The 16,248-nt window shown below is 50.1% G+C and overlaps 1 protein-coding gene across 3 annotated transcripts in view; it reads left to right on the plus strand.

Annotated features, from left to right (window-relative positions):
- The window catches only part of MAP3K20 (mitogen-activated protein kinase kinase kinase 20), a 276,975-nt gene that overhangs the window by 216,744 nt on the left and 43,983 nt on the right, over positions 1-16,248 (plus strand). For 2 of the 3 annotated variants that reach the window (XM_075317342.1, XM_075317344.1), the window contains exon 16: positions 12,159-12,248. The exons of the other annotated variant lie outside the window; for it this stretch is intronic. In XM_075317342.1, coding sequence (XP_075173457.1) covers positions 12,159-12,248 — 90 coding nt within the window. The remainder of the gene's footprint in view (positions 1-12,158; positions 12,249-16,248) is intronic. 3 annotated transcript variants of the gene reach the window in all.

Genomic DNA, 16,248 nt, shown 5'->3' on the forward strand with positions numbered 1-16,248 from the left:
ATACGCATCAAACACACATTGCACACGCTCTGCTAGTCATTAAATAATTTAAAAAAAGCATTGCACTTGCATTGCACACTGACCTAACGTGAACTAAAATCGGTTGAGTTTTTTTCAGACATCGGACCGATTTTACACGCATAGGTGTCGCATAGGTGTATTTCCAGCCTAATGCAGTGTTTCCCAACTCCAGTCCTCACGGCCCCCAACAGGTCATATTTTCAGGATTTCCTTAGCATTGCACAGGTGATGGAAGCGTTATCATGGCATCACCTGTGCAAAGCTAAGGAAATCCTGAAACCATGACCTGCCGGGGGCCGTGAGGACTAGAGTTTGGGAATCACTGCTCTAATGTGCATTAATTGATTCTCCTAATTCCTCTCTTCAGTGGTGGTAACATCTAAATTATGTGCGATTGTCTTTGAAGAAAACCTGCGCAATTTTATAAATGAATGACAATACCGTATATATTGGGTTCTAATGTTACATGACAGGCGCAACATAATACACACATAAGCTGAATTCGGGTATCCATTACACTGAATTAGAGCCGTGTTTAACTCCAAAATGGACACAAAAAAATTCCGCAAAGCGAACAGTCACTAAAACCCTTCTTCAAATATGTCTCAGTTTATATACATAACAGGACTTGCTGTGCGTTCTGAAATGAAACTCTTAGCCGGTGACTTAGAGGACCAGAAATCTTTTGTTGAAACTAAATTAACTCTATGGTACAGGCAGAAAAAGCTGCGTGCTATTCATTCTCTATTCACATCCGCTACCAGTGACATTAAGATCAGCTGCTGCAGACTATGCCAACTACAGACTATCTATGGATGCAAATCTTGGGAAACTGTGCCAAGAAACTATTTGACTGTTGTGCGCCTGTGTGGGGCCATTTGTCAATGAAATCTTATTCTTAGTTTGTCTGCTGGCTTCAGAGCATTTATTCTCAGGAAAATCTTTAATATATGATCTAGGAAACAGTGCTATGTAAATGTGGCGGAGCTGAATTTGTCATTTATTTCTTATTAGTACATTAGAGTAAGAGTTACAATAGTGAAAGAGTCTTCCCTATTGTCCTATGTAAAGTTACAGATAATATACAGTACAGACCAAAAGTTTGGACACACCATCTCCTCTCTAGAACAACTGTAAGGGTACGCTCACACGAGCGTATAACTCGCATGAGTATCGGACCGCATCACTCGGTGCGGCCGCACACTCTCCGGACAAGAGCATGTCAGCCGCATAGAAATACATGCAGCTGAGCCGCTCCTGTCAGCAGAGAAGCTAGGCGCGCCGGGTGATGCGGTCCGATACTCATGCGAGTTATACGCTCGTGTGAGCGTACCCTTAAGAGGAGACTTTGTGCAGCAGGCCTTCATGGTAAAATAGCTGCTAGGAAACCACTGCTAAGGACAGGCAACAAGCAGAAGAGACTTGTTTGGACTAAAGAACACAAGGAATGGACATTAGACCAGTGGAAATCTGTGCTTTGGTCTGAGGAGTCCAAATTTGAGATCTTTGGATCCAACCACCGTGTCTTTGTAGAAAAGGTGAACGGATGGACTCTACATGGCTGGTTCCCACCGTGAAGCATGGAGGAGGAGGTGTGATGGTGCTTTGCTGGTGACACTGTTGGGGATTTATTCAAAATTGAAGGCATACAGAACCAGCATGTCTACCACAGCATCTTGCAGCGGCATGCTATTCCATCCGGTTTGGTGTTTAGTTGGACCATCATTTTTTTTCAACAGGACAATGACCCCAAACACACCTCCAGGCTGTGTAAGGGCTAAGAAGGAGAGGGATGTAGTGCTACGCCAGATGACCTGGTCTCCACAGTCACCAGACCTGAACCCAATCGAGATGGTTTGGGGTGAGCTGGACCGCAGAGTAAAGGCAAAAGGGCCAACAAGTGCTAAGCATCTCTGGGAACTCCTTCAAGACTGTTGGAGGACCATTTCCAGTGACTACCTCTTGAAGCTCATCAAGAGAATGCCAAGAGTGTGCAAAGCAGTAATCAAAGCAAAAGGTGGCTACTTTGAAGAACCTAGAATATAAGACATATTTTCAGTTGTTTCACACTTTTTTAAGTATTTCATTCCACATGTATCCATTCATAGATTTGATGCCTTCAGTGTCAATCTACAATTTTTAGAGTCATGAAAATAAAGAAAACTCTTTGAATGAGAAGGTGTGTCCAAACTTTTGGTCTGTACTGTATATTACCATTAAGATGATTTAGTGTTAAATGACACACTCAGCTCTGCTGCATTTGTATACAGAAAAGTCAGCATTTTCATTGGGAAAAAAAACAATAAAATTCCCCAGATATGTCATTCTAAAAAAAAAAATAGCATTAATTCTAGCCCTATTTAAAGGGGTTGTCCAGGCTTTGGGTTCAAGTCTGTAATCATTCTATGTGACTGCAGACTTGTGAATCCTCATAGCGCAAACATTGCACTCTGTCAGGATTCTCCAGTGCTGGGAGCGATTTGAACACATGTGATAACCTGCCGACTAGACATATGCGGCTTTGCTCAATTCAAGTTAATAGAGTGAGGCCAAAATGTTATGTGGCCATTAGCATGCAAATCTGCTGTCACATGACCTGCCACTCTCTTGAACGGTATTAGAGAATCCTGACTGCATGCACTGTGCGCACTGTGAAGATTCACAAGCCACACAAAGTGACTGCAGACTTGAAACCAAAACATGAGCAACACATTTAAAGGGATTCTGTCAGCAGGTTTGTGCTATGTAATCTGAATAGAGCATGCTGTAAGAGTTAAAACAGAGAAGCTGCTTTCAGATGACGTAGCAAAAACCTGTTGACAGATTCCGTTTAGTGGTTTGTTAGAAAACACAGGTATGTTGAGTATAATCATGCATTAGGTCTATGGCCATGATCCTACACAGCATAAACACTGCGTTTCTTTCCTCTACATTTCTTATTTGCAGAAAATCCGTTGCATTTAACAACTCAAGCAGTGGATGTGATTTCATGAAAACTCATGCTCACTGTGCATTTAAGTCACCACTCCAGTTTTCTTTTTATTTCACCACTGGAGTAGTGCTTTATCTCTAAGTCTACTGCCCCAGTCTTAGGCGGCCTTACACGTTGCGACATCGCAAGCCGATGCTGCAATGTCGCACGCGATAGTCCCCGCCCCCGTAGCGATATCTTGTGATTCCTGGCATAGCGAACATTATCGCTACGCCAGCTTCACATGCACTCACCCGTCCTGCGACGTCGCTGTTGCCAGTGTCCCGCCTTCTTCCTAAGGGGGCGGGTCATACAACGTCACAGCGACGTCACACGGCAGGCGGCCAATCAAAGCGGAGGGGCGGAGATGAGCAGGATGTAAACATCCCGCCCACCTTCTTCCTTCCGTATAGACGCCGGCAGCAGGTAAGGTGAAGTTCCTCGCTACTGCGGCTTCACACACAGCGATGTGTGCTGCCGCAGGAACGAGGAACTACATCGTACCTGTCGCAGCAGCGACATTATGAAAAAGTCGGAGCCTACACCGATGATACGATAACGACGCTTTTGCGCTCATTAATCGTATCATCTAGGATTTACACGCTACGATGTCGAAAGTGACACCGGATGTGCGTCACTTTCGATTTGTCCCCACCGACATCGCACGTCCCCCTAAGGTAAGGAGGTGTTCGTCGTTCCTGCGGTGTCACACATAGCGATGTGTGCTGCCGCAGGAACGACGAACAACCAGCGGCATGCCCCACCAACGATATTGTGAAATGAAGCAACGTGTCAACGATCAACGATTTTTGACGCTTTTGCGATGGTTGATCGTCGCTCTGTGACCCCGACGATATATCGTTAGCGATGTCGCAGCGTGTAAAACACCCTTAAGAGCCTCGTTTTGGCCTCATTCTGGCTCTTATAGACTTGTACTGAGACCTTGTGACATAACTTCTGACTTCCAGCCTGTTTGAAAACATAATCACAAGATGGCACCAAGGACTGAAGCGATGCTGAAGAAAGGGAACTAAGGTTTAAAGCACCTCTCCAGTGTTGAAAAAAAAAAAAATCCGGCTGGAGCTTTAAAGGCTTTTTTGAACTGTGTGTTATTGGTACATTTAATCACAGTTTCTTTTTTGCATGCAAAATCCAGTTTTTAAAATGTTTAAAAAACAATGTTTCAGATCTGCACCCAAAAGCAAAAAAACAAATTCCCGGCAAAATGCAATAATCAGAGCAGATTACCACTTTGGTGCAGTCACCTGCAAACAAAATGCGACAGAAAAAAAGCTGCATTATTGCTCTTTGGACCATAGACTAAAGGCCACTTTACACGCAATGACATCGCTAACGAGATGTCGTTGGGGTCACGGAATTCGTGACGCACATCCGGCCTCGATAGCGACGTCGTTGCATGTGAAACGCAGGAATGACCGTTAACGATCAAAAATACTCAGCTAATCATTGATCATTGACACGTCGTTCTAATCGCAAATATCGTTGCTGCTACAGGTACGATGTTGTTCGTCTTTCCTGCTGCAGCACACATCGCTATGTGTGACACCGCAGGAACGAGGAACAACATCGTACCTGCGGCCGCCGCCAATGAGGAAGGAAGGAGGTGGGCGGGATATTCTGGCCGGTCATCTCCGCCCCTCCGCTTCTATTGGGCGGCCGCTTAGTGGCGCCGCTGTGACGCCACACAAACCTCCCCCTTAGAAAGGAGGCGGTTCGCCGGCCATAGCGACATCGCTAGGCAGGTAAGTTCGTGTGACGGATGTTAGCGATGTTGTGCCCCATGGGCAGCGATTTGCCCATAATGCACAACCGACGGGGGCGGGTGCTTTTACCAGCGACATCGCTAGCGATGTCGCTGTGTGTAAAGTGCCCTTTACACAGTCCATCTGTTTGACCTGAGGGTTTCCCATAATCTAAACTTATCGGCTATACACAGGTCTGATTAGTGGATGTCTAATGTGTGGAACCTCCGGAGATTTGGGGAACCAACATGCAGGATCCTGCTCGGTGCCCCATTCGATTCTCCTATAGACTTTTAATGGAACTACTCAATATTTGGAACACATACTGTATACAAGTAAATGGATAAAGATGAGTATGCAAGAGTGGTGCACAACATGACCCTGTTCTCTAGATAGGTGTGTGGTTACCATTAGCTCCGGGGACCCCAGCATGTGGCTTGCGAACATATGATGTATGTCTCACGGCTGTTTTCAAGCTTGGTGCATTAGCACTAGATCTAGCAAACAGTTATGAAGGGCAGAACTCCAGATAGTGAGTTTTATGACTATCCCTGTACAGAAGAGCAGATCTGAATGGGGAAAAGGTAGGAACCCCTGGATCTTGGTACACTGCTTCAGTGTGCTGTCTGTGGAAGAGGGTGGCGAGAGCTGGATGTGACTCACCACCCTTTCTCAGAGCTGGATGTGACTCGCAACCCTCTCTCGGAGCTGGATGTAGCTCACAACCCTCTCTCAGAGCTGGATGTGGCTCGCGACCCTCTCTCAGAGCTGGATGGGGCTCACAACCCTCTCTCAGAGATGGATGTGGCTCACGACCCTCTCTCAGAGCTGGATGGGGCTCGTGACCCTCTCTCAGAGCTGGATGTGGCTCCCGACCCTCTTTCAGACCTGAATGTGGCTATCAAGGTCAGAAAGGTTGGGGACCTCTGCAATAGACAGACTGATATCTGTCAGACCTGTAAATATATATGTGACAACCCATTGTATTAGATAAATAAAAAAATGTCTATTGACTGTACATTGCATTGCAGTTTGACCCTACAAGTAAATCACATACAAGCCGTTATATTTCACATCCATCCTTTGTTAGCTTGGTAGTTATGTTTGTGCTTTTATTCATTATTATGGGTTTTTATTCATCACACAAACCTACAAAGTTTTTAATTTCCATAAAAGACCTGAATCAATATGGGTTCATATCTGTCACGCTTCCCGGGTCCTCACCCCCGCTCCCCGGCTCACCTGCCACGCTCCCCGCTCTCCAGCCACCGGATCCCGTCCGTCCCAGGGTCCCTGGACCCCGATCCCGGCGCCCGACAGCTTCCCTGGACCTGGCCGGCTCCCCTGCGTCCTCCTCGCAGCCTCCTTCCCTGGCTTCTGGCACTCGGGCGGCGCGCATGCGCATTAGGGCGCGCGCGCGGTCACTGACCCTTTCTTAAAGGGCCAGCGTCCGTTAACAGGAAATGAGGTTGCACAGGTACAGGGTATATAGGGGGTCATTGTCCAAGGGGGCGGGGCCTGATCTTCGTGTTCCCTGAGCTAGGAGTCAGGTCTCCTGGTGTTTATGTGCCTATACTCACCTATCTCTCTTTGTAGAGCCGTACCTGCCGCGCCATCCAGTCTGCCGTGTCCTGAACCCCGCACGCTGTCCGTCTGCCAACTGACAGTCCGTACCATCTCGGATCCCTGCGGTGACCCGTCATCCCGCTCCAGAGGTTCCGGACCCCGCCTACTATCATCTCGGCTTCCGAACCTGAGCTACGTCACCAGTACCACCATCTGTGACTCCGTGGTCCCAGGGACTCCTCCGCTGCCCTCACTTGCACGGACTGTTCTGCCGCCCTTCAGTGCTTCAGCTGCCGGACTCCTTACCACCATCTTAGAGTCCGGTCCAGTGGATCCACCTCCTGGGTCTACCCGACCGCCCGGCCGTGACAGTAAGATCAGGCCATGGATCCCGCTGCAGCACTATTGGCCCTGCAAGAGGAACTCCAACGCCAGCGTGAAGTCCAGACCCGCATGCTGCAATTTATGACCTCCGTGGACACCCGCCTGTACACGTTACAAGCTTCCATGACGCCTGCGGCACCCAGGTCCTCCAATGGACAATCCACGGCTCCCGCACCAGTGGCAGCCTCGTCGGGTGCTTCCCAACTCCGGTTGGCTTCACCACCTCGTTATGCTGGAGATCCCAAGACCTGCAGGGGCTTCATTAACCAGTGTTCCCTTCATTTCACGCAGCTGCCACATCTGTTCGCCTCTGACCAAGCCAAGGTCGCCTTTATAATGTCTCACCTGGAGGGCGAGGCGCTGGCATGGATGAACCCCTTGTGGGAAAAGGAGGACCCTATGACCAAGGATCTTCAAGAGTTCCTGCAGGCCTTTCGCAGCACTTTTGACGAGCCGGGACGCGCCTCTGCGTCTGCTTCATCCCTTCTCCGCTTGCGTCAAGGAACACTGACGGTGGGCCAATACGCCATTCGTTTCCGCACGTTGGCTTCAGAACTCAGCTGGAATAATGAGGCCCTAACAGCCGCCTTCTGGGAGGGTCTCTCAAGCCGCATCAAAGACGAGTTGGCGGGCCGTGACGTGCCCTCCACCCTAGATGCCCTGATTGCCCTAGCAACTCGAGTAGACATCCGTTTTCAGGAGCGCTCCAAAGAGCTGTCTCGGGAGAGACGTCCAGTCCGGCATCCCTCTCCTCCACAGAAGACCTCCGTACCTCAGTCTTCTACCGCTGGGATTCCCGTCCACGAGCCCATGCAGATTGACCGGATACGGCAGTCCGAACAACGACGAGCAGAGCGGCTCGCTAAGGGCCTCTGCTTTTACTGTGGTGAGGACACACACCTCCTCCGTTCCTGTCCGGAAAGGCCGGGAAACTCCAAAGCCTAGGGTTGGTAGGAGAGGCCACCCTAGGTGCTGGGACTCTCTCTGATCCGGTCACATGGACCGTGCAAGTGACAACGGGAGAGACGCGGTTCACGGCTGAGGCCTACCTCGATTCCGGGGCAGCAGGCAATTTCATCCAGCAAGCCACCGTGGACAAATACCAAGTGCCTGTTATTCCACTCAACAAGCCCCTGGTGATTGCCTCTGTAGATGGGAGACCCCTTTCTGACACCATCTCCTGGACCACCAGGCCGGTTGAACTGCGGATCGGTGCTCTTCACACCGAGACCATCGCCTTCTACGTCCTCCCTCACATGTCCCATCAGATCCTGCTGGGTCTTCCATGGTTACGGGCCCACGAACCATCAGTCAGCTGGGGTACAGGCGACATCACCCGCTGGGGTTCTTCGTGTCATGAGAGATGTCTAAAATCCACACAACCCATCCGACAACCTCTGGTTCCTGAGAACCTACCGGGGCTGCCCTCGGCCTATTGGACCTTTGCGGATGTCTTTGATAAAAAGGAATCCGAGGTACTGCCGCCACATCGTCCATACGATTGTGCCATCGACCTGCTCCCTGGAACAACGCCACCACGAGGACGGATATATCCTTTATCTCCAGCCGAAACAAGGGCTATGTCTGCTTACATCTCAGAGAGCCTGGCAAGGGGATTCATTCGGAGGTCCTCCTCTCCTGCTGGAGCAGGTTTCTTCTTTGTCAAGAAAAAAGAGGGCGATTTACGCCCCTGCATCGACTACCGGGGTCTGAATCAGATCACAGTCAAAAACAAGTACCCTCTGCCGCTCATCCCCGAATTGTTTGACCGACTTAGGGGGGCTCGTGTGTTCACCAAGCTGGACCTTCGGGGTGCTTACAATCTGGTGCGCATCCGCTCTGGTGACGAATGGAAGACCGCGTTCAATACGCGCGATGGACATTATGAGTACTGCGTGATGCCCTTCGGCCTGTGTAATGCTCCTGCCGTCTTCCAAGAACTGGTGAACGACGTGTTCCGAGACCTCCTCTACACCTGTGTGGTAGTATATCTAGATGACATCCTTGTCTTCTCTCCGGACCTCTCAACCCACAGAGAGCACGTACAGCTGGTTCTACGAAGATTGAGAGAGAATCGCCTGTACGCAAAGTATGAGAAGTGTGTCTTTGAGCAGTCTACACTCCCCTTTTTGGGGTACGTCATCTCTGAGACTGGACTGCAGATGGATCCCAAGAAGGTCTCCGCCATTCTCAACTGGCCTCCCCCTTCTGGACTGAAAGCAATCCAACGCTTCCTGGGATTCGCCAACTACTACCGCCAATTCATCCCTCACTTCTCTGCTCTGACTGCTCCACTTTCCGCTTTGACTAAGAAAGAGGCAAATCCAAAGGACTGGTCGCCTGCGGCCGACGCCGCGTTTGGCTCATTGAAGCGAGCTTTTGCTTCCTCTCCTGTACTCCACCGTCCGGAGTTAAACCGCCAGTTCACCTTGGAGGTGGATGCCTCCTCCTCAGGAGCCGGAGCAGTGCTCATGCAGAAATCCTCCTCCGGGAAGATGGTGACTTGCGGATTCTTCTCCAAGGGCTTCTCAGCGTCTGAACGCAACTACACCATCGGGGACCGAGAGCTCTTGGCAGTCAAACTGGCACTGGAGGAATGGCGCTACCTCCTGGAAGGTGCAGTGTATCCCGTGATAATTTACACTGACCACAAGAACTTGGAATACCTGCGGTCCGCTCAGCGACTGAACCCACGGCAAGCCAGGTGGTCTTTATTCTTTGCCAGGTTTGACTTTCAGCTTCACTTCCGACCCGCGGACAAGAATGTACGCGCTGATGCCTTGTCCAGGTCTTTCATGCCCATGGAGCAGGAGGAAGCGACTACCCAACCCATCATCTGTCCTAGCAACATCGTTCCGGTGGCCCCTGTCACTCTAGCCCAGATACCGCCCGGGAAGACCTATGTCTCTGAGACCGACAGGCAAAAAGTGTTACACTGGGGTCATGCATCAAAAACAGCCGGCCATGCAGGCCAGAAGAGAACATGGGGTGCGATTGTACGCCATTACTGGTGGCCATCCCTTCGCACGGACGTCGCTGCTTTTGTCTCTGCCTGCTCCTCCTGTGCCAGGAACAAGACGCCCAACCACTTGCCCCATGGCCGTCTTCTGCCTCTGCCGATACCCTCAGTCCCGTGGCAACACATAGCTATGGACTTTATTACGGACTTGCCATTATCCTCCGGGCACACAGTCATATGGGTCGTGGTTGATCGATTCTCCAAAATGGCCCACTTCGTTCCTATGGCCGGACTGCCCTCAGCTCAGGAACTCGCGGAAGCCTATATACATCACATCTTTCGCTTGCATGGCTTTCCATCCCACATCGTGTCCGACAGAGGAACCCAGTTCACCTCCCGCTTCTGGAGGGCTCTATGCAAACATCTGGGAGTGACTCTGGACTTTTCCTCTGCTTACCATCCTCAGTCTAATGGCCAAGTGGAGAGGGTCAATCAAATCTTGACCTCATACCTACGTCACTATGTCAACGCCCATCACGACGACTGGTCCTCGCTTCTGCCTTGGGCTGAATTCGCCCATAACCACCACGTCAGTGAGTCATCCTCCAAATCACCCTTCCATGTTGTTTACGGACTTCAGCCCGCCGTCCCGCTGCCTATATCCCCTTCATCGGATGTCCCGGCTGCTGATACTGCTGTCCGTGACTTTGCTACCATTTGGGACTCTGTCAAGGCGTCCCTTGGGCGCGCTTCCCAGCGGATGAAGAAACACGCTGACAAGAGTCGTCTGGATCCTCCGTGTTTCTCTCCTGGTGACCTGGTCTGGCTTGCTTCCCAGTACATCCGATTGAAGATACCGTCCTACAAGCTGGGTCCTCGCTACATCGGGCCGTTTAAGGTCCTCCGCAAGATCAATGAGGTATCCTACAAGCTACAGCTCCCGGCCACGATGAGGATACCCAACTCATTCCACGTCTCCCTGCTCAAGCCGGTTGTCCTTGGTCCTTTCTCCGCTGCTGCCAGTCCGGCTCCTCCACCTATTGCCGATGATGACATCTATGCGGTAAGGGATATCGTGGCCATGAAGACCGTACGAGGTCGGCAGTTCTTCCTGGTGGACTGGGAGGGGTATGGTCCTGAGGATAGGTCTTGGGAGCCCAGGGAGAACGTGGGCACTCCTCTTATCCGTGCCTTCATGTCCCGGTTGCGGGGAGGGGGGCGTGGGGGGGGGGGTACTGTCACGCTTCCCGGGTCCTCACCCCCGCTCCCCGGCTCACCTGCCACGCTCCCCGCTCTCCAGCCACCGGATCCCGTCCGTCCCAGGGTCCCTGGACCCCGATCCCGGCGCCCGACAGCTTCCCTGGACCTGGCCGGCTCCCCTGCGTCCTCCTCGCAGCCTCCTTCCCTGGCTTCTGGCACTCGGGCGGCGCGCATGCGCATTAGGGCGCGCGCGCGGTCACTGACCCTTTCTTAAAGGGCCAGCGTCCGTTAACAGGAAATGAGGTTGCACAGGTACAGGGTATATAGGGGGTCATTGTCCAAGGGGGCGGGGCCTGATCTTCGTGTTCCCTGAGCTAGGAGTCAGGTCTCCTGGTGTTTATGTGCCTATACTCACCTATCTCTCTTTGTAGAGCCGTACCTGCCGCGCCATCCAGTCTGCCGTGTCCTGAACCCCGCACGCTGTCCGTCTGCCAACTGACAGTCCGTACCATCTCGGATCCCTGCGGTGACCCGTCATCCCGCTCCAGAGGTTCCGGACCCCGCCTACTATCATCTCGGCTTCCGAACCTGAGCTACGTCACCAGTACCACCATCTGTGACTCCGTGGTCCCAGGGACTCCTCCGCTGCCCTCACTTGCACGGACTGTTCTGCCGCCCTTCAGTGCTTCAGCTGCCGGACTCCTTACCACCATCTTAGAGTCCGGTCCAGTGGATCCACCTCCTGGGTCTACCCGACCGCCCGGCCGTGACAATATCTCAGGCTTGGGTCTGGTAGTCAGGTCTATGTGCCGGTAGACTTTCCATGAGCCTACTGTGACAGGTTCTCATTAATACAGGTAAATGACATTTATTCAGCTACCAGAGACATAAAAACTGCCTGTTGATCAAACAATTCACTTTTTAGAAGGCTGCAAGTAAATCATTTATTTCACTAGTAAATTAGTCATGTCAGTCCATTTACACAGAGCGGGAACCAGCTGGGCTTTTGTGATGGATACTTTTGAGCAATTCCTTAAGTTCGTGAATGCAAAATGCAGCTTGAATGACTGGAACTTGCAGAGCATCATACAAACACCAGGAGTTTGAAGCCATTGTTCCCAGTATTCATGTGTGTGGGAGGCATCTATCCCCGGCGGTGATGTCAGCTAAGGAACTGAAACACTTCTCTGCCGGTCCCTCTACAGCCGAACTAAACTCATGGAGGATGGATGCTGGAGATCTGTAAAAAGAAGTTCTGCTTGGACTGATGTCATTTATCTCCTTAATATTTCAGGATCTGGCATTTGAGGATGAAGATGAGGAGAGGATGGTGAACTTAGAACTTGTGTTTGGATATCATTTGAAGTCTGGAAACAGACCAGAGGTAAAGTACCGTAAATGTGAAAAACATAAATCTATCTACACTACAAGGAGATGACATGTATTACAAATTGTATCAATAGATAAGTGTCCAGAATAAATAACAGTTCCGATATAACTATCCAAACCGATGAAAGGTGTCGTTCCTATTGGTTATCAAAGTGGGCACCTCATTTTTTTATTACTTACTTATTATTTTATTAGTATTTTATACAGATATGTAGCATAAAGTGCCCTTTTTTATCCGTTAGGGCAGTGCTGCCCAAAGGGTAACCACCTGATGTGTGGCCATAGGCCCTGTGGGTATTCACTTGCATGATTAGACTGCTTTCCCTATCATAGGGGCTTGGTTCCACTTGCGTTTTTGCAAAACTATGGGGCAGTGTCCATCTGCAATTGATTTCTCATGCCATAGCGGCATGTGGAATGAATCATGTTTAGCAATGAGTCTCGGCTCACATGCACCCATATAGGTCTATGGATGCGTGTGAAACATCACACTACACTTGCATGTCATCTGATTGCAGTGCGATGTACGCAGAGACAGGCCGGGGAGGAGATGGGGAGAAAGTGTTCCCTCCCTCTTCTCCACAGCTGTGATCCGATCACAAGACCCTCGGCTAACACTCACAGCCGAGGGTCATTAGCATATCGCTTACGATGCTCTTGCGTCGGAATCTATGCGCAAGTGGAACCGAGGCCTAATGTTGAGACTAGGGAGCGCCAGTATTTGTACATAGGCATTTTATATTTACCCAAATCTGTGGTTTTTTTTCACTACGTATGTATTTTGCTAAGTACAGATTAAGTGTCCACAATATAGTGAGTTGACCATTACTCCTCTAAGCCCTAAGCCTTAAGGCCGCTTTACACGCAGCGATATCGGTACCGATATCGCTAGCGTGAGTACCCGCCCCCATCTGTTGTGCGACACGGGCAAATCGCTGCCCGTGCCGCACAACATCGCCCAGACCCGTCACACTACTTACCTGCCCGGCGACGTCGCTGTGACCGGCGAACCGCCTCCTTTCTAAGGGGGCGGTTCGTTCAGCGTCACAGCGACGTCACAGCTGCGTCACTGAACCGGCGCCCAATAGAAGCGGAGGGGCGGAGATGAGCGGAACGTAACATCCTGCCCACCTCCTTCCTTCCGCATAGCGGCCGGGAGGCAGGTAAGGAGAGGTTCCTCGTTCCTGCGGTGTCACACGGAGCGATGTGTGCTGCCGCAGGAACGAGGAACAACTTCGTTACTGCTGCAGTAACGATTTTTGAGAATGGACCCCCATGTCACCGATGAGCGATTTTGCAAGTTTTTGCAACGATGCAAAATCCCTTATAGGTGTCACACGCAACGGCATCGCTAATGCAGCCGGATGTGCGTCACCAATTCCGTGACCCCAATGAGTTCGCATTAGCGATGCCGTAGCGTGTAAAGCCCCCTTAAGGCTTATAAACCGTGATATGCTTTCTCCAGTTGATACTTTTTGTCTCTGCTAGGCTCCTGTAATGTAATTAAGCAGGCTGTCAACTTGTGCCATTAAGTTGAGTAAGCCCACTGAGCTCAGTGATTGGCTGCAGTGCCATTGACGTTATCACTGCAGACAATAACAGACCCTGGGAGCAATGGCAGAGACTCAACGCTGGATCCCAAGAGTGTGAGAAAAGGACAAGTTATTTTATATAAAGCTGCAGCTGGAGGACAAGGGTTTTCCACCGCTTTAACAGTGTACAAGCCATTTACCAATATATGCGTCAAATTGCATTATTTTGTGTAGTGATTTTCCAGTGCTGTCTTATCTGAGTCAAGGTATCCTCTGCTACATCTGTATGTGTAGTCCATAATGGAAAGGCTAATCTGCTCTGCTTTCCTTTACAGACATAATAAAAACTTATTGTAAATGGTTTATGTTTTTAAGTGAAATAACCTCCTGTGACAAGTTATTAAGAAGGTACAGTTTGAGTCATGGTAACCTTTGCTACATCTGTGCCAACTTGACGTATGACAAATACACATGCATCTGCTTCAAATATAAACACAGAAAATAAGAAGATAGGCATGAGAGCTGGTCGTGCAGTGTCCGTCCAATGCTCTTCAGAGATTCATTTCTCAATAATTTCAAAACTGAATACTACAATATCAGGGGTTTGCTGCGCTATTGCAGCTATGTACATTTTATTTCGCAAATACTACAGCATTTCAGAGAAAACATATTTAGAAATTCCGGCCAGAAACTATGCCTCTTGGATGACCAGTCCAAGACATGTCTTCGGCAGTCTCTGCCTGCCCCGATTTTATTGGCTAACAGATCCCTCCCTATGTGTGTGCATAGAGAGAAACCTGTCAGTCAAGGGGATTGGAGGAAGGACTAATCATCCAAGAAGCATGGTCTTTGGATGGATTTTCAAAATATGTTTTCTCTGAAACACCGCATCATTTTTAGAATCTAAAAAGTGCAGCATGCAGAGCTTTTTCTAATACCAATCTAAAAAAACTGACAATAAATGGAAATCAGGCATACCCCATAATAATCAATGCTGCCCTTGTGTTCCATTTTCATCAGTTAGCAAACAACTCTGTTTTGCGCTAAAATGGAACAGACAGACGGAACACCCAAAGGGACGTATGATCAGAGCCGTATATATTCTATAATTATTATTATTACTATTTATTATTATAGCGCCATTTATTCCATGGCGCTTTACATGTGAAAGGGGTGTACATAATAGGGACAAGTACAATAATCATAAACAATACAAGGCACAGAAAGGTACAGGAAGATAGAGGTCCCTTCCCGCGAGGGCTTAAGGCCCCGTCACACACAGAGATAAATCTTTGCAGATCTGTGGTTGCAGTGAAATCATGGACATATTGTTCCATTTGTACACAGCCACAAACCTGGCACTGATTGTCCACAATTTCACTGCAACCACAGATCTGCCGCAGATTTATTTCTGTGTGTGACAGGACCTTTACAGTCTACAAGGGATAGGTGAGGATACAGTTTGTGAGGGTAGAGCTGGTCGTGCGGTGGTATCTCAGACTGAGGGTTACGGCAGGTTGTAGGCTTGTCGGAAGAGGTGGGTCTTCAGGTTCCTTGTGAAGCTTATCAAGGTAGGCGAGAGTCTGATGTGTTGTGGCAGAGCATTCCAGAGTATGGAGGAGGCACGGGAGAAATCTTGGATGCGATGGTGGGAAGAGGAGATGAGAGGGGAGTAGAGAAGGAGATCTTGTGAGGATCGAAGGTTGCGTGTAGGTAAGTACCGGGAGACTAGGTCACAGATGTAGGGAGGAGACAGGTTGTGGATGGCTTTGTAGGTCATGGTTAGGATTTTGAACTAGAGTCGTTGGGCAATGGGAAGCCAATGACGGGATTAGCAGAGAGGAGAGGTCGGGGAGTAGCGGGGGGACGGGTGGATTAGTCGGGCAGCATAGTTTAGAATAGATTGTAGGGGTGCGAGACTGTTAGGCGGGCTTTGCACGTTGCGACATCGCAAGCCGATGCTGCGATGTCGCACGCGATAGTCCTCGCCCCCGTCACAGGTACGATATCGTGTGATAGCTGGCGTAGAGAAAATTATCGCTATGCCAGCTTCACATGCACTCACCTGCCCTGCGACCGTCGCTCTGGCCGGCGACACGCCTCCTTCCTAAGGGGGCGGTCGTGCGGCGTCATAGCGATGTCACACGGCAGGCGGCCAATAGCGGCGGAGGGGCGGAGATGAGCAGGATGTAAACATCCCGCCCACCTCCTTCCTTCCGCATTGTGGCCGGCGGCAGGTAAGGTGCTGTTCCTCGCTCCTGCAGCTTCATACACAGCGACATGTGCTGCCGCAGGAGTGAGGAACAACATTGTACCTGTCGCGGCACCGGCATTATGGAAATGTCAGAGGCCGCACCGATGACACGATAACGACGCTTTTGCGCTCGTTCATCGTATCATCTAGGATTTACACACTACGACATCGCAAGTGACGCCGGAAGTGCCTGCGATGTCGTAGTGTGC

Source organism: Anomaloglossus baeobatrachus, chromosome 7, assembly GCF_048569485.1.
Source record: "Anomaloglossus baeobatrachus isolate aAnoBae1 chromosome 7, aAnoBae1.hap1, whole genome shotgun sequence".
Classification (NCBI taxonomy): Eukaryota; Metazoa; Chordata; class Amphibia; order Anura; family Aromobatidae; genus Anomaloglossus; species Anomaloglossus baeobatrachus.